At 46.3% G+C, this 27,466-nt stretch overlaps 1 protein-coding gene across 1 annotated transcript; it reads right to left on the bottom strand.

Annotated features, from left to right (window-relative positions):
- Positions 1–3,554: 3,554 nt before the first annotated feature.
- Positions 3,555–27,201, bottom strand: NSG2 (neuronal vesicle trafficking associated 2). The gene is made up of 4 exons (XM_049776104.1): positions 27,073–27,201; positions 15,389–15,472; positions 5,538–5,648; positions 3,555–3,840 (listed from the first exon to the last, which is right to left on the bottom strand). Exons 1-4 carry the CDS (start codon positions 27,199–27,201, stop codon positions 3,649–3,651), a joined length of 516 nt encoding a protein of 171 aa, XP_049632061.1. The 3' UTR covers positions 3,555–3,648.
- Positions 27,202–27,466: the final 265 nt, after the last annotated feature.

Genomic DNA, 27,466 nt, shown 5'->3' with positions numbered 1-27,466 from the left:
TGGAGTGGGAGAAGGAGGGGCTTGGAGCTGAGTGACTTAGGGGTGAGTTACCAGTTAAGGAAGACACTGCTGTGGGGCTACAGGGTCCACTGAAGCCACTGAGGATGGCTGAGAATCCCAAAGGGAACTGGGCCAACTTGAGTCACACTTGAAAGAGGAGCAGTGGATAGCAGGTTGGGCACTAGTCTTGCATAAATCTGACCTGGGTTTGGTCTCTGGCACTGTGAATGACCCCCTGAGCACCACCAAGAGTCATTCCCGAGCACAGAGTAAGCCCTGAACACTGCTGGGTATGACCTCAAACCAAACCAAACCACACAACAGAAAGTTTGAAGGGTTAGCTGGTGATTGACAGGAAGGGAAGGGGGCAATGTAAAATGACAGCCCTTCCTCTCCAAGAATGCAGAAGCTTGGAAAAGGGCTCTAGACCCCTATATCCATGTATGAACACTATTGGCATGTTGTTGATGTTGTTGCAGGGTATGGAGGGTGAAAGAGAGGAGAGAGAAAGAGAGAGAGAGAGAGAGAGAGGAGAGAGAGAAGAGAGAGGAGAGAAAACACAGTTAGTAAAGGCACTTACCTTGTAAGTAGCCTACTCTGGTTTGATCTCTGCACCACCACCATGTATGATCCATGAGCACCACCAGAAGTGATTGATCCCTAAGCCCAAAACCAGAAGTCCTTGAGCACTGCCAAGTCTGACTCCCTTCGAATACACTGGCCAAGATATGGAAACAATCCAAAGGCCCCAGACAGATGAACTGATAAAGACAGGGTCTAGACACACTCTGGAATCCTCCTGCGTTATGAGACAGGAAGACAACTTGTCTTTATTTACACTGTGGATGGAGTTAGGAGAGGTACAGGTAAGTGAAATCAGCTGAGGGAGAAGGACAAACAGCAGGTGGTCTCACTCAGATGTGAATACTGGGAAATGATCTGAGAAAACAGACAATAGTGGCATCTAATGAAAACAACCCTTGGACTTTGACTACAGAACTTGAGGTGATCAAGAGGGGGATAAGAGACAATAGGGGAGGGAAATGAAAGGATATGATAGGATGATAGAGCTGGTTGGAAGAGCAAAAACTTGTTTTTGTTTGAGGTGGGAGAATTTAGGGACATACCTGGCTGTGCTCAGGGCTTACTCCTGGTTCTGCACTCTAAGATTGTTCCTAGGGCCATATGCTCCTGGGACCATATGGGCTGCTATTGAATCAAACCAGGCCAGCCTGGTGCAAAGCAAGCTCTGTACTCACTGTACTATTGCTCCAGCCCCAGGAGCAGTATATCCAAAGAATAACCATGGTACTCTTATAATGTTCACATCTCCAATACAATAAAAATGAAGGAAGAGGCTAAGGGGCTTGTCTTGCATGCAGCCAACTCTCTTTGAATCTCCAAAGAGCAATGCATAGCAATGCAATCCCCTGAGCACCACCAGGAGTGATCAGCAGAGTGGTGAGTCCATGCCAGGGGTGTGTGGGGCTGGATGAAAGTCCTCAGGAGGGAAATTGAATTTCAATGCACATGAATGACGTCATTTCTTAGCCTCCACCCTGCAGACGCTGATCTGTGGGAAGGAGGCAGAACAGGCAAGACAGAGAGCAAGACGGATGAAGAAAAGAGGGAGCATGTCCGGAGGAAGGGGGGTGGCCCCCTCGAAAGGCCTGGATCTGGGCTCTTGGAAATAAATCGCTGCTGACAAAAGGGCAGAGCTGGAGAAACACCCCCGCCGCCTGCCAGATTGAGCCAGATCTATGGGGACCCACATTGCTGTTGCCATGGAAACCAGCTCTCTTCCCTCCACTGGCTGGAGCGCCTTTCTTCTCTCTGTAAAAGGATGGTGTCTCCTGTGCTTCTTAGGAGAAAAAAAAATTCCTTCTCTCTTCTGATTTTGCCATCAGATTAGAACCCATCAGAGACATGAAAATGGAATCTTCCAGGAAAATGTTGGTCTCCCTAAATATCACCTGAAGGGATGCTGGAGTGTATCCAGCATTCCCCCACCCCATCCGGTGTATGTGGGGAGCTCCTCAATTGCCTCCATCTCCCTGTACTTCATGGCCTGGATGGGGAACCCTGGGGAAGGGAAGCAATATTTAGAGGCTCTAACAATGGGGACATCTCAGGGAGCATATGTGTGGGGCAATCATGGCTTTGTCTGGCCTCAGCATTGTGTGATCTGCATCCCGGGGTGTCAGGGACTGACGCAGAAGACTCCACCTCACAGGACACACTCAGACTCCCCAACCCTTTGCTTCTCCCCGCCCATTCAGAAGGTCCCCCACCTCCAGTGGATAAGCAAAGCCAGGCTCTCAGATATATCTATCTTTATTGGTGCCCTGCCTGAAAAGTTCAAGAATTACACTGAAAAGAACTTCAGCCTCAGCTACCTACTGACAAGAATTACAACCACAAAATTCAAAAGCGCTCTGCATTTAGGGAGGAAGGGGTGGGAGCGGGAGGAGGGATGGGTTTGCTGCTGGGCCATTGAAGCCAAATGAATTCATGGGTGATATAGGGCTGGGGGAGAGGGTCTGATAAGAGCATCACAGACAGCTGGAGTGGGAGAAGGGCTCCGCAGTAGAGACTATGGTTGGGGTAATAGTGAAGCTGCAAATGCTCTGTGGGAACATGGCAGGGGCCCCTAGATTCCCCTGAAACATGGAGTGATCCTCAGTTCCCACTGGTCCTCTGGGAAGGTAAATTGATGCAAACGGCAGAACTTCTAGAAGCTGAGCTGAGTGTTGGGGTGCAGGCCCCATTTGAGGCCATATAAGGGGGGCAGAAAAGGACCCAGCTCTCTTCAGAGGTGACTAGGCCCAGACCTTAAAGCTCCCAGGGTATCCCTTGGACTTCCAGCTCTACCATCACCCTAGCCTGCCACACTGGGAGAAACCAGGAACCGATGAGCCTGCCCACAGCACCCTGTTTTTGTCTCCCTATCTCCCCCCTGCCTGCCACCTGGATATGGGCTGGTCTTGCTTGGGGGGTGTAGGGAGCTCCCTAGAAACAAGAAAAAAGACTGAAAAAATCTGAAAGTCTGTCCCCTCTATTCCAGCTCCATCTTTGCTGATCACAGATCCATCACAGCCGTCATGCCAACAATCCTGGCAGGTGCCTTCAACTCTAGATCATGTGTCCCTCCAGGTCCCCCTTGGTACCCCTCAGTCCTTTCATCCCTGTGGCTGCCTCTCTGGTGAGTAGAGTCATCAACTCCAGCCCCTGCACCCATACAACAACCACTGTGGCCCAGAGACAGCCCTTTCCCCTCCTTCCCAGGGCAGCCAGGGTCTCCCTTGTGATGTGTGTATGAGGGGCATGGGGTTCCAGTTCAGGTGATTCCTCCCCCTTTTGGCACCTAGGAAGGCAGAGCAGCGGCATGGTGAGATTATCTTATGTGGGAACGATCAACGGGAAACATGCCTTTGTACACGCGCCTGACTTGGGGACCAAAAAAAAGATGGGGTTCTGACAACTTCAGTGCACGGGGTTGCACCCTCCCCCCACCTCCCCCACCCACCCGCCCCCAAACCCCGCATCCTCAGGAGGACAGTGCTATCTGATAACTGGACGTAGGTTCGGCTGGTGTGGGGGTCCCCCTTCCCACCACCTCCCTCCACCCCCCACTACCAGGCTGGGCCTTTAGTGGCCCTGGGTCTTAGGCGGCTTGGGCTCGTGGATGACGGCAGCGGCCGAGAGCCAGGGCCCTATGGCGCGAGCAGTGCTCTGCTTGGCCACACTGTAGTGGCTGATGACCGTGTAGAAGCGGCTCCTGGAGCTGGGGTCCTGGGACGAGTAGTAGGCATCCAGGGAGGCTGGGATGCAGCGCTTGTGCTGGGGGAGTGAGAAAGAGTCAGGGCACTGGACACCAGGTGGGTTGTTCACCCCTCATCTCTGCACTAGGAACCCCACCACCACTTGACCCCACCAATCTCCCCACAAAGCAGTTACAGCCCCATTGGCCTCCCCTCCCCCAACCTTCACTGCCACCTGCTTCTAAGCCAAAAGAAATAATTATTTTTGTTTGGTGGGGTTTTTTTTTTTTGTTTTTGTTTTGGCCACACCCAGCATTGCTCAGGGCTTATTTCTGGCTCTATGTTCATAGATCACTTGCTTGGGGGACCCTATGTGGGGCCAGGGATCAAATCTGGGCCAGCCACGCACAAGGCAAATTCCTTCACCCCTCTTATATATATCCAGAGCTCTGACATTTTTTCTTTCTCTTAAAGTTTTGGGTCCACACCCAACAGTGCTCTTGGCACTGTGCTCAGGGATCACTCCTGGCAATGCTTGGAAGACTGCATGGGGTTCCAGGGATCAAATCTGGTCCAGTCACATACAAGACAAGTGTCCTCCCCACTGTCCTTTCTCTTTGGTCCCAGATACATAACTTCAGGGCAGAGCATTGTTTGGTTCGCCTGCTCTGCATGGAAGGTGATATTGCAGAAAGTGTTCTCAGGGAAACAGCCCTTTGTTTTCTCCTTTGTTTCCTCAACTATAAATTGGGATGAGCAATACTGACTTTTGGGATGGGGGGCAGCCCATAGAGGTGGTGTAAGACCCCCAAGTGTCTGATGTATCCCCAAGTGTCTGGGAGCTTTATCACACCTATGTGTCAGATTTTAGAACTCTAGACATTTACCTAGCACCCCTGGTCCAGAAAGGTGAAATGACTCCTCTAAAATCTCTCCTCAGTCCCCTAAAATGCTGGGGGTTTTATGGGGTGCTCCTTTCCCAGGGGTCCAGGAGACCATTGGCAGAGGGGATCCCTGAGGAAGTTCTTGATGGGGTAGAAGTGGAAGGGAGCCTGGTAGGATTGGAGATGGACTCAACCTCTGCCTCCTGTCTTCACCTCTCCACAGGGCCCTGTGCTCAAAAAAGAGCTCAATAAAGGAGGAACATTCTGTCCATACATATAGGTGGGGGTTAGGGGAATGTGGGAAGTCAGATCTGCTCCCCAGTTCAGCATGTTGGAGAGTTCCACCTTAGTATAGGGGTGCAGTGAGAGACTTGAGCCTAAGACCCTATCTATCCTTTTTTTCCTTTTTTTATCCTGTTTTCCTTTGGGAAAACACTCATCATGTCTATTTGCTTGTTTGCTTGTTGTGGTTTCTGGGCCACCTCTGTCTGTTCTCAGGGCTCATTACTGGCTCTGTGCTAAGGAATTATTCCTGGCTCTGTGCTCAAGGATCACTCCTGGCTCTGTGCTCGGGGATTGATTACTCCTGGCTCTTTGCTCAGGGATTACTCCTGGCTCTCTGCTCAGGAATCATTTCTGGCTCCAAATTCAGGGATCACTCTTGGTAGAGCTTGGAAGCAGGAAAGGAAGGGGATCCCTATTGCAGTGCCAGGGATGGAACCCAAGATGGCTGTGTACAAGGCAAGTCCCTGAACCCCAGTCCTAGCTCTCCAACCCAACACATCCCATTTTCCACAGTCCATAGGAGAAAACACCCACTCCTGCCCCAAACCTAGACACCAAGAAGGTGCAAACCCCTCCCACTGAGTGCCCCCACTCCCCACTTCCTCACCTTGTAGACAAATCCTTCTGGGCAGCTGTGGTCATAGGTGAAGGCTTTGTAAACCACCAAGAATACAATGCAGGCGAGGAAGGCGAGGGCCAGACTGACAAGGATGGTGACCTAGAGGGGAGAAGACCCTCAGAGTTAAAGCCCAATGGCTCCTCTGTAGTTCCCATGAGTAACAATCCACACCCATCTATCTCAGCTTGGTGGCCAGAGATGTGGTATAAAGTGGAGAGAGTCAACTCTGCGTCAGCCTTTATTTACTAGGGTGGAGTGTGATCCTGAGCATAGATAGCCTCTGCTCTCTTTGGGCCTCAGTTCCCCCCTTCTGTCTCTGTGGTGCATCTCCTGGGCCCCCCTCTGTGTCCTCTTGTTCCCTCTTCCCTGTTAACTCTAGGGCTGTGGATGGGGGATCATAAAGCAGCACTTCTGTGAGGTCCCCTCCATCCTCAATCCCACTAGTGAGCCCACCCCACCCCTCAAAAATCCTCAGACCAGCAATATATACCGCAAATGTTTTCCCCATTTTCGCTTTTTACAATTAATAAGCCAAAAAGAAAGTCAGACTTTTTGTTTTGTTTCATTTTGCTTTTTGTCATGCTCAGCAGTGCTCAGGGCTTATTCCTGGCTCTGTGCTTAAGGATCACTTCTGGCAGAACCAAACCCAGGTCAGTTGTGTGCAAGACAAGCGCCTTGCCTTTTGTGCTATCTTTCCAGCCCCAAGAAGCAGGTTGTAGTAAAGATTGACGGTGCCGGGCCGGGAGAGATAGCACAGTGGCGTTTGCCTTGCAAGCAGCCGATCCAGGACCAAAGGTGGTTGGTTCGAATCCCGGTGTCTCATAGGGTCCCCCGTGCCTGCCAGGAGCTATTTCTGAGCAGACAGCCAGGAGTAACTCCTGAGCACTGCCGGGTGTGACCCAAACAAAAACAAAAACAAAACAAAACAAAACAAAAAAAGATTGACGGTGCCTGTTCATTGCAAAACAGGGACCCCTGGGGGTGAAGAACTCAAACTCTTCCACTATCTGCCAGGCCAGCATGAAGATCTGAAAACCTGCCCCCAGGTCTGGAAACAGGAATCTCATTAACATCTCATAAAACCACCCTTAGGATGAAGGATGTGGACCCCATAAACTCCACTGCTATAGCAAGCCATGCACTAGGTCATGAACCTCTGCAGAAAAAAGTTCCCAGCAGGTGTCCATCTTCCCTATTTGACAGCTGGAACTCCTGAGACAGAAGGAAGCTGGGGTCATCAGGATCCCTGTCCAGGCAACCCTCTGGAGTTCCACAGCTGCAGCCCAGTGTGAAAGGACCCTTTGGGCTCAGCTGTCTAGTGAAAAGAACCAGTTGCACACTTATTGGCTCAGGATGGGAGACTCTGGGTAAGTCACTTCCATTGACTTTTCTCCCATACCCTGCCAGGATCTCTGTCTCCATGGAAACACCAGCTCTTCAAAGAACTTGTTCTATTAAGCTATTTTCTTTCCCCAATCCTTTTCCTTGGCAGAAAAGTTGATAAAGAAAAAAAATAAATAAGAAGGAATCAGATCAGCCAAATGGATTTGGAAAATATAAAATCCTATCCTCCCAATGCCTGTTTGTGATATTCCTGGGCAGACCCATGGAAGCTTCCCGCAACGGTATCTCCTTCCAGCAAGTGGACCAGAGGAAACTCACTAAGCACACAGTGGACCCCCATCTCTGCTGCAGGTGAAGGAGGAATCTGAAGCCTGACTTATACTTTCTAATCCTTCCAGCCAACCCTTGCACCCACAGATACTTTCTATCTTTCCAGGGTGGGGAGGGGTTTGCAGAGAAAAGTTGGTACCTGCTGGCCTGAGAAAGGGGACAGGCAAGCCTGGCCCCAGGGACCTGGGCACAGGGAACCTCACCATTCCCAGATCTCAGGGAGTGGCTCCTTTGTGGAGCCTTAAACCAGACAGGCCAATTTCTGCCCCTTCCTTTTCTCTCTGTATCTGGGAACCTAAGCCATGGCTCGTGCCTGTAAGGCAAGAACTTTATGGCACAGCTGTGCTTCTCCCACCCCCAGACAAGGACCTTTCACTGGAACATTTTAGATCCTTCAGGATCTGGGCCCCCATTTGGGTCCCAACAAGAGAGAGCATGTCCACATGGCCAGTCCCCAAATGACAACCCCTGGTTCAGATTCCTGAGCCAGTTTCTCAGGGGCCCCAAGCTCCCTAAGAAATGTTGCAATAAAACCGGAGCAGAGTTCAGCATGGACTGAACCCTGGGAATTGTCTCATGGCTCATGACTCTAGGGGCTTCCCACACAATTTTCTTTGTACTATCCTGCTTTTCAATCCCTTCTAAAGAAGGGACTCAGAGGTTGGGGAGCTGCTGCTTTTTACAGCATAGGCTTTGCATGAGGGTACAGTCCCCAGTACTGCCTGCTAGGAGTGGCTTCCAAATGAAGAGAAGGCATGGGTCCCCTTTTATGATGAAATTATGTGGGTGATCTTGTGAGTGATAAGTGGCTGCCTTTGGTTTCAGGCTTCGGAAGGGCCTTTTAAAGATGATCCCTTTATAGGGGACTTGTCGTACCTCCCTTTAGAAATGAAATAGGGGGAATAAAGTAAGTCAAGAGTGCTTGCCTTGCATGTAGCCAACCCAGATTTGATTCATGCACCCCAAAAGGGGTTCCCCTGAGCATTGTCAGGAGTAAGCCTTGAGCATCACTGGTTGTAGCCAAAAAAAAAAAAAAAAAAAGAAAGAAAAAACCCTCCATTCTCTAGGGTTCTCCCAGGAATCCCGTAAAGTAGTAAGCTGCTTTTAGAAAGAAAAAGAAAACGAACCATCTGTGGCCTCAAACTTTTATATGAGTAATAATTCAAGTGCTTCTTTTAGAAAACTCATAGCACTCAATTCCCCAAGGAGTAGGGAATGCAAGGTGTGTGTGTGTGTGTGTGTGTGTGTGTGTGTGTGTGTGTGTGTGTGTGTGTGTGTGTGTGAGAGTGATCCTGATGGGAGCCAGGAATTTATTAATATTTGCAGAACCTTTGAAAAAGAAAAAGTGGGCTTTAAAAGGGAACATTCCAATGTGATAATTCATTTTCCAATTTAATTTGCTTTTGGCATCATCATTAAAGAGGCGGGGGTGCTGGTTATTGTAGGAGATAAATCTCCAGCCTCTTGCAGCAGTTTGATGCAAAGAATTGGGCCTTTGTGAGGTGTGGGGTAGTGACTGGGGCTCAGGCCAAAGCCTGGGCATTTAAATGCACCCATTCCCCAGGGAAATGCAAAATGCAGGTCAAAACCAGAGCCCTGAAAGGGGAATGAGACTCATGCTCCACACCCTATATCTGCCCTATCATATGCCAAGGTGACCTTGATGTGTACTTCCCCACAAATGTAAGAGAGAACTGGATTCCTTATGACACTTTGAGTCCAAAGTGGGAGAAGTAAGACAAAGAGTTTCACAGAGCAAGTGCAGGGCTGAGGTCAAGCCTTTGTTTCTTGCCTCTGACTTTGTTCCCAAAGGTGCCTCCATCATAGGGCAGTTGTGACTGGGACTCCAAAGCACCTGTGCTCATATTCCTCTCCATACAAGCCTTGAGCCCTGCCCTGGCTTCATCCATGCATTGAAGTGACTTCTTGTGCTTCTTGTAAAAGCTCTGAAAGCTGCACAACCAGCTGGCAAATCATCAAAAGCAGTAAGCACCCTGGGGCAGGGTGGCCCAGGCCCTTTTAAAGCAGGCAGGCTCCTGAATCTCACCAGTGATGGGTGGCTGGATGATGGGGTGATCCCCTGTCTGGGTTTTCACTGGAAAGCTACTTGGAAATAAACTGGGCATCTGGTTCCTCAAGAGAAGGCCCTGGTCTGTGAGGTGCAGAAATGCTTTCCCTGTCTATTCCCACAGCCCAGAAAGGCAATTGATTTTATTTCTTGGTATTTTCTTGTATTTTAAAGGACAATTTCCCCAGGGTTCTCTAAGAACTGAAAGGGAAAAGAGTTCATTCCTTTTGGAGCTAGGGAACCCCAAGATGAATCATGCAAAACCAGAGATAGTGGGGAAGTGTCCCAAGACAAGGAAACTGTGATCTGGGGGTTACAGAGACCAGAGGAAAGGCTTTCTCAAGCTGAGTGATATGAAGATATCAGAGAAAGTCTTGAAGCTGGACTTAAAGTGGATAGGGAGGCTGGGAGAGTCTGATCAGAACAACTGTACAGTCATAACATAATGATACTAGTCAGACAGCGCATGAAGGTGCAAGATGAAATTCAGCATGAGAGGCCAGAGAAATAATACAAGTGAATAGGGTGCTTGCCTTGTGTGTAGCCTACTGAGGTTCAGTTTCTGACATTGAGACTGCCAGGAGATATCCCTGAACAAGAGCCAGGAATGACCTCTGAGCACTGCCAGGTGTGACTCCAATATGAAAAGAAAAAAATTCAGCATGAACAGCAACTCAATAAAGAGCCTACAGTCCAAGGAGAGGCCAAGGGAAGATGAGAGAATCCATCAGAGCCTGATAGCTGGTGTTCACAGCTCTGGTTCTGTTTGATTTTTAAAAATCACTTAGAGGAGCAGGCAGGGAGAGAGGACAGTTGGGGGAGGGGTTTTATTTGCATGTGGAAAACCAGTTTTGATCCTCAACACCACAAAGGATCCCCTAGCCCATCAGGGGTTGATCCTTGAGCACAGAGCCAAGAATAAGACTTGAGCATCATTGGGCATGGCCTCAAATTACTCAGAAAAGGCAAGAGAGATGGCTCAATGGTTGAAGCATGTGCTCTGCATGTGAGAGCTCTGGGCTTCATCTCCAGCACCACATGGTTCTCTGTGCACTGCTGAGAGAAACCTGAGCATTGCCTCTGAACAAGAGATAAATAAAAATAAAGATCACTTAAAAAGTCTGGCTGGAGATGAAACTGAAGGGAGTGAGATTTGGAGTTGAAGGCCCCTACAGGAATATAGACCTGAAGCAGTATTCCATGAGCTAGGAGTCTCTGCTACTGAACTAAGGAAGTGGGTCGGACCTGATCAGGAAAATAAGTTCGCATTTACTGAGCACCACTTAGGTTCTGATGCTTTGAAATATTACTAGTGAGATCAGTATGTGAAGCTTAAAAAATATTCAGTGAAACTGGAGAGCCAGTATAGGGGTTAAGGCTCTGGCCTTGCTTGCAGTCTTATGACTAACTTCCATCCCTGGCAACCCATAGGGCACCTTGACTCCTGCCAGGTGTGATCCCTGAGCTCAGAGTCAAGAGTAATCCTTCAATGCAGAGCCAGGAATAAACTCTGATCACTGTTGGATGTGACTGCACTGAAAAAAAAAAAAAAATATATATATATATATATATTGGTTTTTGGGTCACACCCAGCAGCACTCAGGAGTTCTTCCTGGGTCTACACTCAGAAATTGCTCCTGGTGGGCCCGGAGAGATAGCACAGCGGCGTTTGCCTTGCAAGCAGCCGATCCAGGACCAAAGGTGGTTGGTTCGAATCCCGGTGTCCCACATGGCCCCCCGTGCCTGCCAGGAGCTATTTCTGAGCAGACAGCCAGGAGTAACCTCTGAGCACCGCTGGGTGTGACCCAACCCCCCCCAAACAAAACAAAACAAAACAAAACAAAACAGAAATTGCTCCTGGTACGCTCAGGGGACCATATGGGATGCCGGGGTTCGAATCACTGTCCTTCTGCAGGCAAGGCAGATACCCTACCTCCATGCTAACTTTCTGGCCCCTAAAAATATATTTATATATATATATATATTTTATATATATTTTTATATATATATATAAATATATATATATATATTTTTATATATATTTATATATATATATATATATATCAGATGGAGCCAGAGCAATAGCACAGTGGTAGGGTGTTTGCCTTGTGGCTGACCCAGGATGGACCTTGGTTCGATCTCTGACATCTCATATGGTCCCCAAGCCAAGAGCAGTTTCTGAGTGCATAGCCATGAGTAACCCCTGAGTGTCATCGGGTATGGCCCAAAAACAAATAAACAAACAAAAACAACAACAAAAAACACAGGGTCAGATGATTCTCTAGGATAATGATTATGTGAGGAAATACAATTATGTGGCTCATCTAAATATCTTTATACACCATTAATTGCTCCACTGGATCACTATGGTTCTGGTCTGCAGACCAGAATCAGACAAGAGCAATGAGTGTCCTATGGATGTGAGCAGTGCTACATGAGCAGTCTACATGAAGGAGTAAAGAGTGATTGGTACAGGTGATAGGTCCAGGCAGAGGCTAAGGCTCCAGTAAGACTCCAACCTAAATGGAGGTGATTTGGGAACAGGTTCTCTCGGACGGAGTTAGAGCTGCCCACAGGCTAACAATACCTGGGACATCAGCTGCAGCTCCCCTGTACCTCCATTAAACACCCTCTTTACTAGTCCTGAGGCCAGGGTAATGGAAGGTCTAAATGCTGTAAGAGACTGGGACCACCTTGATAAAAAGCAGCACCAAAGGGAACTGCTATGAAGAACATGATAACTCAAGCATTTCAACCTCTCAAAACCTTTCTCGAGGTAGTGGGGCATAGAAGGGATTTCTTTGCTTATCTAATCTTTCGCTTCTTACTGAAAATTACGCAGGCCTCGCCAATAACATTAAGCTAGGAGATTTTCCGGATTAGTTCTGACGTTTCAAAAAAAATAAATCCAAGAAACCTATTATTTATTTTCCTCTTCCAAAAAAGCATGGGATTGGGGGTAAGATAGCACAGCAAAAAAGATGCTTGTCTTGCACATAGCCTATCTGAGTTTGCTCTGCAGAGCTACAAAGGGTCTTCAAGAGCTCCTCTAGGAATGATCCCTGAGGCAGAACCAGGAGAAATTTCTTGAGCACTGCCTGATGTGGTAACCCCCACCAAAGGAAAAAAAGAAAAAGAAAATGTATATATGTTCCTTTTTACAAAAGCAATATAAATGTGACATCATACCTGACTCAGGCAGAAACTTAATAAAATAATACAATATTAATAAACAAAAGTTTAAAAATGAGCATGTTAAATTTTAAATAAAAATGTCAATTAGCAAACAGCATTCAAGGGTGTAGACAGGCCCAAAGGAGGACAGGTAGGCCTGGCTTTGTATTTCCAAATCTATCAGGACTGTGTCAAAGAAAACAAGCACAGAATAATTCTCACAGTAGAAGAAGGGAGGTTTTAGGGAGCAAGCTGCCCAAAGTGTGAATGTGAGTCGCAAGGAAAGCTCAGCTCTGAAAGTACTGGCTAAGGCAAGCTCAGCTCTGAAAGTACTGGCTAAGGCAATTAGATAAGAAAATGACATCAGCAGTCTAAAACTGGAAAGAAAAATCAACACAAGTAGCCATCCAAAAAGGAAAGCACTGTTAACATTACAGGCAGATAATGTAATCAGACACAAAGGATATCCAAGGTACCAATTTTTAAAACAGATTATTAGAAACAATAAGGGAAGCTGGTTGCCCAGTAGCAAACAGAATTCAAAAGCGTTTTTAATTAAATATAAATAATCATCGGTGCAAAAAAATTAATGAATAAAAAGGTTCCTTTGACAGTATCAACCCACAAAATACTAGGTTAAGTCTTTTTGAAATAAACTGAATAGAACTGTAAAGTTCTTTTTTTTAAAGCTCAGCAGAAAGTGTTGAAAGAAGACACTGGCAGATGCAAAGTTCAATCTTGCTTCCAGGAAGACAAGATGGAAAAATGGAACTTCTCCTCAAATTAGTCTCTGAAGTCATGTAATCAGAAAGGGAAATAAGTGAAAGTTTAAGGACACTTTAAAAAGTAAATTAATATTTATCCAGATAATTTATCCAGATAAATATTAAGCCTGTCTCCAAGACTGGGTTGGGAGTTATTGAAAGAGGATTGGTGAGGGCTGGGGACAGCTAGAGTACGGGGTGAGAATGAGTTTAAGACGTGCTCCAGGGCCTAAGTGAAAGTACAGCGACAGGGCATTAGCCTTGCATGTGGCTGACCCAGGACGGACCTCAGTTCTGAATTCAGTGTCACATATGGTCCCCGAACCAGGAGAAATTTCTGAGCACATAGCCAGGAGTAACCTCTGAGCATCACTGGGTGTGGCCCAAAAACAAAAGAAAAATAAAAAAAGAAAATTGTGGAGACCGAGAGATAACACAGTGGTAAGGGATTTGCCTTGCATGCAGATGACCCAGGACAGACCCAGTTTGATTCATGCCATACTATATAGTCCCCCAAACTTTCCAGGGTAATTTCTGAGCACAAAGCCAGGAGTAACTCCTGAGCATCACCAGGTGTGGCTCAAAAACCAACCAACCTTCTAATCAATCAATGAATAAACTGCTTTAAAAAAAAAAAGATGTGTTCCAAAGTTAGTGTTCAGGTAACTTGGTGTTGTCTTCACAACAAATGATTGTCAGACAGTGGAAAAAGAGGATGGCAGCAAAATCAGCAACATCTGGAAGGAACCTGGGAAGAGCGCAAAGGGCAAGTGCATAGGCTTTGCATGCTAGTATCCCTGGTTCCTTCCCTGGCACCAATGGAGAGTGACCTACAAACACTGAGCCAGCAGCAGTCCCTATGCATGACCAGATTTAGGCCCCCAAACCAAAAATAATGAAATGTGTAAGAGGTGCCAAGCCAGAAAGAGTAAAGGAAAAATGATAAAATGGTGGACAAGTGGCCCTTTATATGAACACTGCATTCGATTTCCCCCTTCTTTATTCTACATGAGATAAAATTCTACATGAAATAAAAGTTCAACCTTTCAAATAAAATCATAAAAGTACCAGAAAAAAAACGTGAGTTTAGGACTGAAGAAGACCTTCATCTGCTGAGTCAAAGGCACTAGTATTTCCTTCTATGCCCCTGCACTTTGTCATCAAGACTTTGAAGGGGCTAAGTTGCTAGCACAGGGGCCAAAGCCCTGGTCTTGCAGGCAGTTGATCCCATTGCTATTACTGGCACCATATGTTGTCCCCCTCCTGAATCCAGAATCCCTGAGGACTACTAATTATGTATCCTCTTCCCCCATAAATCAATTATATAAAATGAAGAGTTCCAGTCAAAGGAAGAAATCAGTCAAAGAAAGTTATTTAAAAAAAGATGTTGGGATGGGCCAGAGTAATAGCACAGCAGGTAGGGCATTTGTCTTGCATGAAGCAGACCCAGGTTCTATCCCCAGCATCCCATATGGTCCTGCAAGCCGGAAGTGACTTCTGAGTGTCTGCACACACAGTAACTCCTGAGCACTGCTGGGTGTGGCCTCAAAACTAAAACAAGCAACAACATAAAAAATGATGTTGAGGTTGGAGAGATAATAAAGTGGGTTAGGGGCTTGTCTTGCACATAGCCAAAGCAAGCTTGTGGGGGCTTGATTCCCAGATCCCCTTGTGATCTCCAAAGACCTATTAGGAGTGATCCTGGGCACACAAGGTATGGTTGTCTTGGTCCTTTCTCCCTCTTCCTGGCCAGAATTGGACCAGCTCTTTGCACCAGCTCTGCTCTCCTTCAGAAAAGTCCCAAGTAACTAGCCCCAGCAAAAGAGGCCAGATTAGGTTACTTATATCTGGATTTTTGAGCTTGTCTCTGCCCTGGTGACATTACCCCAAACTTCAGGGTCAAAGGAGATCGTCAGTGGTGCCAAGAGGCTGGTTCTTATGATTTCATTGTACCCAGATAATATGGCTGTGAAGAATCCAATAACAAGTGCTGAGGTGCTTTTTTTCCCTCTTGTCAGTGGCAACTGCCATCCTGTTCCCCAGGCTCACAGCTGGCTGAGGCCAACCTTACCCATTACACTCTCTCTCTCTCTCTCTCTCTCTCTCTCTCTCTCTCTCTCTCTCTCTCTCTCTCTCTCTGATATCATCAAGGAACTGACCGTAAACTCAGCGATTTTCGGCACCCGGAACTTCCCCTTGTTCTTCTGTTCCGGCTGATACTCCGTCCTTGTCTTCACGATCACCTGAAACATTCAACCAGGGTCAGCACATAGAAAATACTCTCTCTCTCTCAATCTCATAAAACATTGCCTAGAGCATGCTGAGAGTCTCTTTTCAAAAAATAAAATCACGTAGGGCTAAAGTGATAGCACAGCTGGTGTTTGCCTTGCATGAAGCCAGCCCAGGTTTGATTTCCAGTATCCCATATGGTCCCCCGAGCACCACCAGGAGTAATTCCTGAATACAGAACTAAAAACCAAAAATATTTAAAAACAATTATTCAGGGCCACACCTTGTTTAATTAAAAAAAATGAGATGCCCAAGCACTTGTCTGTGTCCTGAGGTACCTGATGGTACCTGAAGTAAAGTTTTGACTGCTCTCACAGAACATTTCAGCACACTCAGGGTGGGGTGTTGACAATACCCAGTTGGGGAAAACATCAACAAAGGGCAAGAGATTGGAAAATCCAGGCCCTTCCCTCTCCCACCACCACCAGGAAATAGAAATGTTTGAGAGAAACAGTTCTCTTTCTCATTGAGAGGATGAGAGCCCCCTCAAGGGGCTTATTCTATTCATACCCTTTGGGTTGTTTGGTCTGGAGGCTACAACTGATGGTGCTCAGGGCTCATTCCTCACTCTGCATTCAGGGATAGTTCACTCTTGTCAGGATCAGGGTACCCTGTGGGGTGCCTAGGTTAAAACTGAGTTGACTGTATGCAAATGCAAGCCTGGCCTGTTCTGGCCCCTTCAGATGTCTTTTATGTACAGGTATGAAATACGCTCTGAATGAAAACACCCACTTCCTATTCATGATATGGACTGGTGAATGACAAGTGGCCTTTTCCCACCTGAAGATACAAGTGTTTTTCACCCAAAGACAAATCCACAATTTTGTTTGGAGGTTTGAGGTGTCTAAATGCCTGATCTCCAGTACAGAACATGTCCATCTCATGGGTCTCTTTGTTCATCTGAAAATTAACTATGTGCTGAGCTTCCCCAGATTAGCCTTTGCAAATACATGACATCCCAATTTAAGGTAAGGGACTAGCAGAGAGCAGAACAAAAAGGACTCTGGAATCTTCATTTTTTTTTAAGTCTAAAGCCTCTGAAAAGGTGGTTCATATCTTATAAATCTTATGAAGCTGTCAACTTGCACTGACATATACGGTGTGCCAACCGGCTGTATTGGCAACGTGGTAGAAAAAAAAACAAGTGTGATAGACCATCAATTACTCACTGAATGTTATCGTGTCTGAAAAATGTGGACTATAAATATGTAACAAGGCTATTTTGAGGGGTTTAATGGGCACTGTTTCTTAGGTTACAGACAGACCAAGTATTTCAAAACACCTTTCAATTCTTACTGCCAATTTTCTCTTCAGAAAAGTGGAGCTCAGAGATGCCAAATCACTTGGCCCAGGCCACACAGCTCAAAGGAAGACTTGTTCTTGCAAGATCACCCTGTAATTTTTGGAGTTTGACATGACAGATTTTTTTATTTAAACACCATGGCTACATAGTATTTATATGATTACATAGATTTTTTTTACAGATAAAGTTTTTTTATGATTGAGTTACAGTTATACAAAGTACAACAACCTTCACCAGTGCACATTTCCTGCCACCAATGTCCCCAGTTTCCCTCTTATGCTACCTGATGCTCTTTTTTCTCCAGTTCACTCTGTCCTGCATGCTTCAAGGTAGGCATTTTACCTCTCTCTCTCTCTCTCTCTCTCTTCTCTCTCTCACTCTTTCTCTCTCACTCTTTCTCTCTTTCTCTCTCTCTCTCTCTCTCTCTCTCTCTCTCTCTCTCTCTCTCTCTCTCTCTCTCCCCTTTTTGGACACTGTGGTTTGTACTACTGTTAATGAAGTGGTGCCATGCATGTCACTTTATCCCCCTTCAGCACCCAGTTCTTGTCCAGGGTGATCAATTCCAACTATCGCTGTCATAGTAGACTCTTCTACACTCAACTGTGTTCTCTGTTCTTTGTGGCAAGCTTCCTACCATTAGGGCTGGTCCTATTAATCCTTATTTCTATTAACATAGACAGAATTTTCACTGAAAACCCCCACTATGCCTTGCCAAAGATGCCAGTGAAGGGTATGGTAGGAAAAGCTTCCCCTCATATGTTTTCAAGTATGAACCAAGCAAGAACCATTCTTGCTACCTGCAATTTGCAGAGGAAGAAGGGAACTGCATGTGAGAAGTGAAAGGCACAAGTGTCCCTTTCACGTACTTCACATAGGAGCTCTGGGTCCCAGCCCTTGAGAACATCCCCATACACACAGAGGACCCATTCACAGACATCAAATCTGCAGTTGCAGTTTCCTTTTCCTTTATGTAACATATTACTAACAACCCAAAAGGAAGTCCAGCTTTTTTAAAGGAGGAAACTGTAGCTAAACAAGGAGGGAAGGAATTCTGGGATAGAAGAATATCCTTGTCTTTTCATTTTCTTCTTGCCTCTAATTCCAAAAACCAGGAAGACAAAAAAAGCCTCTTTGCCCTAATTAAAGAAAAACTCTCACACGATGTGAATAAAAAATTATTTTAAGAGATTTATAAAACTTAACTATTTTACAGTAATGAAATACTACATCTGCATAGCATCATATAATAAATACTATGCTATTTTTATAATAAAATAATGCCTATAATATAAATAAAGCTAATTCTCACACATGAGGGTGGCACAGAGCCTTTGGTGTGCATTAGCTCAACTAGTTCTCTGCTACGGGATAGCTAGTATTGTTTCATTTTTGTTTTTGTGTTTGGGCCACACCTGACAGCACTCAGACATTACTCCTGGCTCTATACTCAGAAATCACTCCTGGCAGGCTCAGGGGACCTTTTGGGATTCTGGGGATTGAACCCAGGTCTGCTTTGAGGCAAACACCCTATCAGCTGTGCTATGGCTCTAGCCCCGATGCCTGGATACTGGTGTTGTTATAATGACTTTGAGACTGGGCGTCAGGCTATAAAGAAGTATCAAGTGATACTCAGGGGTTCCTCCTGGCTCTGAACTCAGGATTCTTGGCAATGATCAAGGGATCATACAAGATGCTGGGGATTGAACCCAGGTCGGCCATGTACAAGGCAAGCACCTTGCTGATGTCCTATCCCTCCGCCCAAGTGGCTCTTCCTCTTGGTAGTGTCATGAAGTTTTCTGTTGCCCCCTTCTATAAAAGGAACATAGTAACAAGTTCCCCCACTTTTATTTTTTTCAGTAGAAAGTGAAAAGATAAAAAGGTTAGCCAACTGTGACAGATTTCACATAGGAAGAATTGACTTACAGAAGCAGAGAGAGAAGCACAAATACATTGCCAAGAAAGGTTCTATTCTCTGCCATTGGGGGGTGGGGGGTGGTAGGATGGGAAAAGCAAAGCAGTATCCCGAGTCTCTTGATGACTGGCAAGAATCTGGGGGCTGGAGGAGAATATGGAAAAGGGAGAGGAAAAACTCTTCTACTTTTTTTTTTTTAATTCAAGCGGGGTAGGGCAGGTGCCAGCTATTAAGACAAAGGCAATGCCAGCATTTCCAAAGGCAGGAGTGAATGGGGGTAAAGAAACTGTGTTTCCAGACTGGGGAAATAGTACAGAAGGTAAATAATTTACCTTGCATATAACTAACTTCAGTTTGATCCCCAGAAACTGCCTATGTTTCCAAAAGCATCTCCAGGAACAGATGAGCAGATGTAGTGCCTAAGCACAGCCTGGTGTGGCCTCAAAACAAAACAAAAACACTCAGCCTGGCCAAGGTTCTGTCTTATATACAAACCTACTAAGGATGGAGCTGAGAGAGAGCCCTAAAGCCCACCACAGTAAGCCCTGAATACCACTGGTTATGACACAAAAACAAGCACAGAACACTTCTCCATGGCAGAGAGATGAAACAGTGGGTAAAGCACTCGCCTTGCATGCTTACCAGGGTTATCAATAATCAAGAGATTCCCACATAGAGAGCTCCTAGGATAGACAGGAATGACCAGTTTAAAAAAGTCTATGGTATTAGGTCAGAGACTGACTTGGATTCAATCCCTGGCAACCCATAGGGTCCCCTGAGCCCTGCCAGAAATGACTCTGAGCACAGAAATAAGAAGCCCTGATACAGCTGGGTGTGACCCCAAACAAACAAACAAACAAACAAAAAAGGAAAGCCCATTGTCTGAGCTGAACTTGCTTAGGGTTAAAACTTAGATGTGGACTATCCTATCAGTGCAGGTGTGCAGCCAACAGTGAAGTTTTGGGTGGGACAAGTTGATGACCAATATCTTTCTTTGTAGCTTGGAGCCTCAGAAACAGGGCTGGAGCCCATGAGCTCTTGCACACAGGAAGCCTGGGTTCCATTCTCAGCAACACACCAGAAATAGCCCCTAAACCTAGCTGGGTATGTCTTTCAATCAGCCCCCCCTCTCCACAAAATTCTTATTATTCCCAAAGTTCAGATGACGATGCTTATTCCCTGAGGTAACCTTGGTTTACAACCAGTGACTAGTTGAAAGTTGAACTGGTGATCAAACTCATGATTAGGTTTGTTCCTAGTAATCAAGGTGCATTTTCTGAATGGGTTGTGGGGCCCTCCAAGCAGTGCTCTCAGGGACTGATGATCACTGATGTTATGGACCAAACAGTTCAATGTTTGGGCCTGGTAATACTGCGGGCCACCTGGACTATAACCAGTAGACTCAAGGAAATGTGCAGTGTTGGGCATAAAACCCAGATCTTGGGGTGGCCCAACATACTATATCAGGTTGTAAGAAAACCAGGTAGGGAGATGGAGACAAAGCACTGACTAAAACTGGTTTTGTGAAGAAGGGAGTGAATTTCTAAAATTAAATTTTATTTATAGGGGATACACCCTGTTGTGCTAGGGAGCAGGTGGTGAGATCTAGGGATGGATGCGCAGTGTTCAGCCCGGCAATGTGGGCATGAGGGTTTAGGCTGGGCAGTGCTCAGGTATTATTAGTACTGGGGGAAGGGAAACCATGAAACATAGGGTCTCGCACCTGTCAGTCATAGGCTGGACAATTTGCGTGATCTCTGATTTTGTTGTTGTCATCATTTTGTTATATAGATGAGTAGAAGCTCACAGTAACAACAAACAAAACCCTTTTCAAATGCACACTACTGTCCCATAAATGCTGCCTTCTGTGCTCTTTCAAGGCACCAGTGATATTTCCATCTCCTATCTGTCTTACCCAAACTGCTTTATAAAATGATCAGGATCCAGAAGACACACAGGTTGCCATGGCATCTTTGTACAAGGCACCCCTGCAATCGGTTTAAACTGAGCAATGCCTCTGCCACTCGAGCACATGAGAAGGTGCCCCCTTCTCCAGAAGCCTGCATGCTCAGCAGGTCATAGCCATGAGCTGGTGATTACATAAGCAGCCTAAGCTTTTAGAACATTGCAGCAGGGCCCAGTTTCTCTTGTTATATATTTATCCATAGGTCGTGGTATGCTCCCAAAAGAGTAAACCCACTAGCTCCTACTAGTAGAAACTGCATCACTCCAAGTACTGATACAGTGCAAATGTTTTGGTAATGTCAAAGAACACAAAATGTGAAAAAGCATGACAGCACGACAAGAAATTATCGAGGGCCCAGAGAGATAGCACAGCGGCGTTTGCCTTACAAGCAGCTGATCCAGGACCAAAGGTGGTTGGTTCGAATCCCGGTGTCCCATAGGGTCCCCCGTGCCTGCCAGGAGCTATTTCTGAGCAGACAGCCAGGAGTAACCCCTGAGCACTGCCGGGTGTGACCCAAAAACCCAAACCCTCCCCCCCCCAAAAAAGAAATTATCGAGTGAGGTGAGGAGACATACTTTACCCAGGGTTGGCAGACCAGGCAATTTTATTATTATTATTATTATCAATATTATAAGTATTAATAATTTTATTACTAGTATATTTTATTAACCATACCTTGTGGTGTGCAGGACTTAATCCTTGCTCTTTATTCAGTGACTACTCCTAGAGGGACTCAGGAAACCATATGTGGTGCTGATGATTGAACCTGCATAGACTGTTTGAATAATAGCCAGAGCACTCACAGGCTACTCTCTACTTTGTGCTTGGAGATTGCTCCTGGTGGTGCACAGGGCACTATCCAGGGGAGTGAACCTAGATCACCCCGAACGCAGGTCACCACACACAAAGCATGCACCCCAGCTCTTTGAGCTCTCATCCCTCCCCCAAACTAAATGCATTTTGAAGGATGGAGACTTCTTGTTTGTTTGTTTTTGGGCCACACCTGTTGGTGCTAAGAATTTACTCCTGGCTCTGCAGTCAGAAATTGCTCCTGGCAGGCTTGGGGGATCATATGGGATGCCAGGAATTGAACCCAAGTCCATCTCAGGTCAGCCACATGCAAGGCAAACGCCCTACCGCAGTGCTATCGTTCTGGCCCCAGATATATACCTTTTTTACACGCTTCTCTTCCTATTGGAATGGCTTGATCAGACAGCATTTGGGTGGTTTAGAACCTCTCAGAGCTTGGAAGAGCAAAACAAGTTGATTCTGTTATAGTCCTCTTGAGGCCTTGCCTGATCTGTGCCCCAGAGAAAAGGGGGGTGGTTCTCTGAGTGTGGGTCCCCAAAGGAGCAGCAACTCCTCTGTCTTTGAGTCAAGAGAGAGCCAGAAGCCAGAAGTGGGGGGACTTCTTGGCTTAGGTTAATCTGGTGTCTGGCTGGCTCTGGAAATTCTACTCGTTTTCCCTAAATGTCCACGTCAGAGGTGCTATTTGGATGACCTGTAAAAATAGGGGGAATTCTGCCCAGTGGAGAGCAGGCTTCTTTGACTGCTAGGAAAAACCCAAAGCAGAAAGGTTAAGCCACTGCTAAAACATCACATAGGAATCAAAGCTGAGCAGAGCGTTGGGCTTTTCTCTCTGGCACTTTCTGCATGTGGTCCTCCCCCATGCAGAATCAGTGCTGCTGACTCCCCTCAGATGAGCAGGTTGCTGAAGATTTCATAACAGTGGAATGAAAGGAACCACCTGCCCAGAGCCAAGTTGCTGCCTTGCCAAACCCACAATTCACCTGCATCTTTGCCAAGGAGGGGAGTTGAGCATGTCTGTGACCCTGGCAAACTGCATGAAGTTCTGGGCTACAGTGCCTTCAGGTGGAAAGTATATGCCTCAGGACTGCATGCCACCTTGAAGAGCCTGTTTCTGCACCATCGGAGGTTATCGTGTAGGGATGTCTACACTTTAGGGGTCATTGGAACTAAACCGAGGCACTGAGGTCCTGTGTCTTAGAATCTGATAAAAATTGTTTTGATTAGGAGGGGTTTGGAGCATTCTGGCAGTACCAGGCAGGTGTGGGGACACAGAGCTATTTCTGGCTACTGGTGGTGCTGGAAATGGAATGACCTCCCCAGTTGTGGTGAATAAGTGGCTCAGCCTCATGGGGCTCACTCTTCTGACCAAGAGAAGAAGCTCTCAGCCTTGCTCTCCAGTCTGTCATGTGGGGCAATGAGGTGAGGCACGGAGAAGGCACATCTCATCCACTGCCAAGTTTCCCAAGACAAGGCCGAGCCAGGGCCCAAGGTGGCTTGGAGGGCATCCTCTTTTAGTACCATCCCTTGACCCACAAGGCATATATTGCTAATCTACCCTCAGCTTCTCTTCACCTCATCTATTGGGCTGCAGGAAACTGTCACCTTGGCTTGGGGGTGGGGGACAAGCCTGGCACTTTAGATATGAGATGAGAGGCTGACCAAGAGCATCACATGGCCTCTTCCTGGAAATACCTCAGTTGCCCTTGGCCCTACAATAGAAACAGGTTCTATAACGTCACCATGCTAACCCCTTCAGGAAACACTACCTGAAGTAGCATCCATAGGTCTCCTCTCCCCACCCCTCCAAATCCACATTCAGCTCCTCCAAACTCCTCCAGGCCTGTTCTCCTGCAGCTCCTTCTACCCTCCAATTCTCATACTGAGTACCAATCAAAGTATCTCCCCCTTTAGAATGAAGGCCTCTATAGCTTCTTCCCAATCCTGTACTCATGCAATGTATGATGGTTTGTGCGAAGTCCCTCAGCCCCCTAAAGGCTACAGAGCCTTACTTGTTATGACCATAGATGCTGATGGTGTTCGGTACATGGAGGGAACCAGACGAAGCGTACTGGGTGGGTTGGTGAATGGGACAACGTGTGTACAAGTGCATGTGTGGTGGGGTGGCTGACTGGCTGAATGTGTAGATAAAAAGGATGAATGGGTGGCGAGTGAAAGGATTAATGGATGAACGAAAGGAAGGATGAATGAGCAGACAGAGGGAATAGAAGGATGGACAGATAAATGAGGGATGAAAATGAGGTTGGAAAGAGAGTTGAATGGGGGATAGATGAAGAGATGGATGGGTATTTAGGTATATGAGTGGGTAGATGGATGAAGAATAAATAACTGGATGGGCATGTGGATGAATGGATAGATGAAAGGTTGAAGGGAGGATAGATAAGTAGAACAGATAGATGAGGATAATAGGCAGGGAGGTGAATGGGTGGGTAGTGAATAAAGAGATGGATGGATGAAAGTATATCCATAGATATATAGGGTAGATGTATGGTTGAATGGGTTCACAGGCAGGTGGATGAATGAATGAGTGAGTAAGCAAATGAATACCTTCCCTTAGGATTAGTATAACCATAGCTATATTTATAGGAAAGGTCAGAAAGGGTGCTCAGGAGAGTCACCATGTGAGACAAGTTTAGGAAGATGATTTCTGAATTATCAAAAAAACCCCTGATGACCAGAATCTTCTGAAAACAAATTAATTTTAGTACTTCAAATTGCCTTGAAAAAACATTGTGAAAAATCAGAAATGTAGGAAGCTCTCGGTCAGAGTTCATCAACCTCAGCCGACTGGCATTCAGGTTGGGCTTTCTTCACCAAAATCAGAGGCCTTTATTGGGGATTGTTTCTAGGGACTTCTAGGACTGTTAAGTCCCTCTGCCTGTTAAGGAGGAAGGTTCTGCTCACCAACTCTGGAGTATGACTTTATTACTCTGAATCTGACATACAGGAGCTTTAGAAGTTGGATGTAGTTTGGGGCTGAAGGGATTGCACAATGATAGGGTGTTTGACTTGCATGCTGCCGACCTGGGACGACCCTGGGTTCAGTCTCTGACATCCCTGATGGTTTCCTGAGCCTTCTAGGAGTGATTTCTGAGTTCAGAGCCATAAGTAATTGCTGGGTGTGCCCCCCCCCAAAAGCCAAACAAACAACAAAAGAAGTTGGATGAACATAGTAACTCCTCTAAAAGGGTCTATAAACTATTGAACCAGTGAGAAAAATGGCAGTGTTGTGGTATAGAGACAAGTTCTGAGAAGGAATACCTTCTTGTAAACCTATGTTAAACTCAATAAAGGTAAGCTCAAATAAGAATGTGTATGAATTGATGTGTGCGTGGGCATCTATGGCTTCCAACAGCTTTGCACTCACAGGAAGCCCTTGAAAACATCATTGCTATTTTTTTCTAGTTAGTTTTATGCCCCACATATATTTGGCTAAACCTAACTGAGTTCTGGCCACTCTGAAGGTGATAAGATTTCTCAACCCATACCCTTCACTGAGGAGGAAACATCACCTTGTAGGAAGCCTTCTCAGTTCTGTTTGCCATGTGCTTATAGACTGCATCTGTGGGAGTACACGACTTCTTCTGTGCCTTCTGTGCTACACATCTCAATGTATTTGTCTTGTGGACTCTGTGAGCAGCTCTCTGGAATCTCTGGACTGGTTCTCTGTGGTTGTTGGGTTGGTATCCTTTCTCAGGTAGAGCACAAAGTCCAGGGAGTTGGGGAGATAGACCATGAAATCTCTGGATTGTCTGAGAGGCGCTATGTAGAGAAGGGTGACCTAATTGTAATGCCTCTTCCTTGTCTGCCTCTCAGGTCAAGGCTAAAGCCAATGGCTGAAGAATAAAGATGCTTCCTGAAACTTCCCCAAACCTTCACCTCTTTGTATGCCACACCTCTGGCTTCCAATGCCAGTATCTCATCTCCTCTTACTCCTGTGAGCTAGGACAGCATGTCCCCATTTTCAGACCCTTCTCTCCTCCTTCAGATGAGTGAGCAGTCCCTGATTCTCCTCATGGAGATGATATCCAGGGAGATGCCATGATCCCCAAACCTGAATTTCACTGGCATGGGGGTATGGCCTAGAGAGTGGGGGCTTTGTTTTTTCCCCAGAGCTTCTTGGTTGAAGGAGCAGAGTTATAGCACAGTGGATAGAATGTTTGCCTTGCACGTGGCTGACCCAGATTCAATACCCAGGATCCCATATGGTCCCCAGAGGACTTCCAGAAGTAATTCCTGAGTGCAGAGCCAAGAGTAACCCCTGAGCACTGCTGAATGTGTCCCAAAACCCAAAAATAGACAAACAAAACAACCAAAGCTCTTTGGATGATTTTACAAGCAGCTCAACCCTGAGAAGCCCTTTTCATACAAGTATTTCAAGTATATTTTCCAGTCTTTGGTGCTGATCATCTGCTCAAATAAATTTTTCAAGGCCTGTTCCATTTCTCAGGATGGTATGAAAGGTCTTGATTTCTGATCCCCCAGCCTGGGCACCAGCTCCTCTGGACTATCACTGTCTGCCCATCAATCAGGCCCTTTCTCTCAGACTTTCACTCTTCTTTCCATTGGCTAGAACTCCCATTACTTAAAACACACAATGCTCTCCTGGAGATGCAGTTGAGCAAAAGCAAACTGATGGCCTGGTCCATGTTTGCTCCAAAGCCAGGGGCTTGTTATGCATTTCCCAGTCTCTTTCCCCTCAGGCATTCACAAGGTAAAATGCAGACCCCACTCCCAGCCCTCCTGGATGGGCCTCAGACAATGAAGTTTCTTCCACCTGGGACTATGAGATAAGTCCCCTAAAAATGCCCACCTCCATTCACAATGGGCCACCCCTATGTCAGGAGACATGCCATCAGCCAGGCACTGGTTTTAGCTATGCCTCCTCCAAAGACATTCGCCTCTAGAGTTCGCCAGATCTTGCTTTCCTGCCTTGACCTCCCTATGCCTCTCTGGAAGGGACTGACTCACCTTTAAAAGCCAAATACAGATGTTCTCCACGACCCCCCCCCCACCAGCCTCATCCCTTATCCCATGCCCTGCCCCAGTCAGTAGGATTTGGTTTCATCCCATACACATATGCAAATGTGTATGAGAGGGTGTTGGGTCATTCTTGTCATGTTACAACCAACTTCAAGCACGGGTGAAAGATCTTAACATGTTTGCTGGGCTGCATCCAATTTTCTCCTCCAAATACCACCAGTCTATTTTTCAAACACCTACCCTATCACTTAATAATCAAGAAGGCTTTTCCCCCAGTGGCCTATCACAGCTGATTAGCCTATGATTCAACTTTCCAAGGGAGAGTTACCATTTTTTTCTGGCATATCATCAGAGACAGGAAACAAAACCAAACAATGGGCAAATACTCATACTCCTAAATAGCCCCAGAGATGCCAAGTCTCTGGGAAGAATACGTATATTGTGGAAGAAAAGGAAGAGTTGGCTGAGGAAGGGATGGACAACTTTGGGCTGGGGAGCTTGCAGGGATGCTTCATTTACTGAGATGAGGGGTCCCAAGATGGAGAAGAACAATCTGCTTTACCTTTTCTGGAGCAGGCAGCTGTAAGTGATTCACCTCCAAAGGGGTGATGAGAGGGACAGTCTGAAAACCATCCTCAACCAAAGGTGGCTTGGCTCCCTTCTCACTGGGGTTCCCATTCAGCTTCACCATCCTTCTGTCTTTCTTCCTGGACCTAGATGAGCAGGGGGATTGAGTTACAATAGGAGGGGAGGCAGGGAGAGGCTGGCATCAGAGGAAATAGCACTATAACAGCTCCACTCTGGCAGCTTCCAATGCTGAGACCCATCATCAATCTTCTGTTATATTTTCTTACATGATTCTCATTATCCAGGAAAACTTCTTTTATCATCAAAATATGCCACCTGCCCAAAGGGTTCAAAATACCTCACATCTGGAAAACTAAAGGCAAATCCTC

This window comes from Suncus etruscus, chromosome 6, assembly GCF_024139225.1.
Source record: "Suncus etruscus isolate mSunEtr1 chromosome 6, mSunEtr1.pri.cur, whole genome shotgun sequence".
NCBI classification, from domain to species: Eukaryota; Metazoa; Chordata; class Mammalia; order Eulipotyphla; family Soricidae; genus Suncus; species Suncus etruscus.
This window is presented reverse-complemented; position numbering and strand designations above follow the sequence as displayed.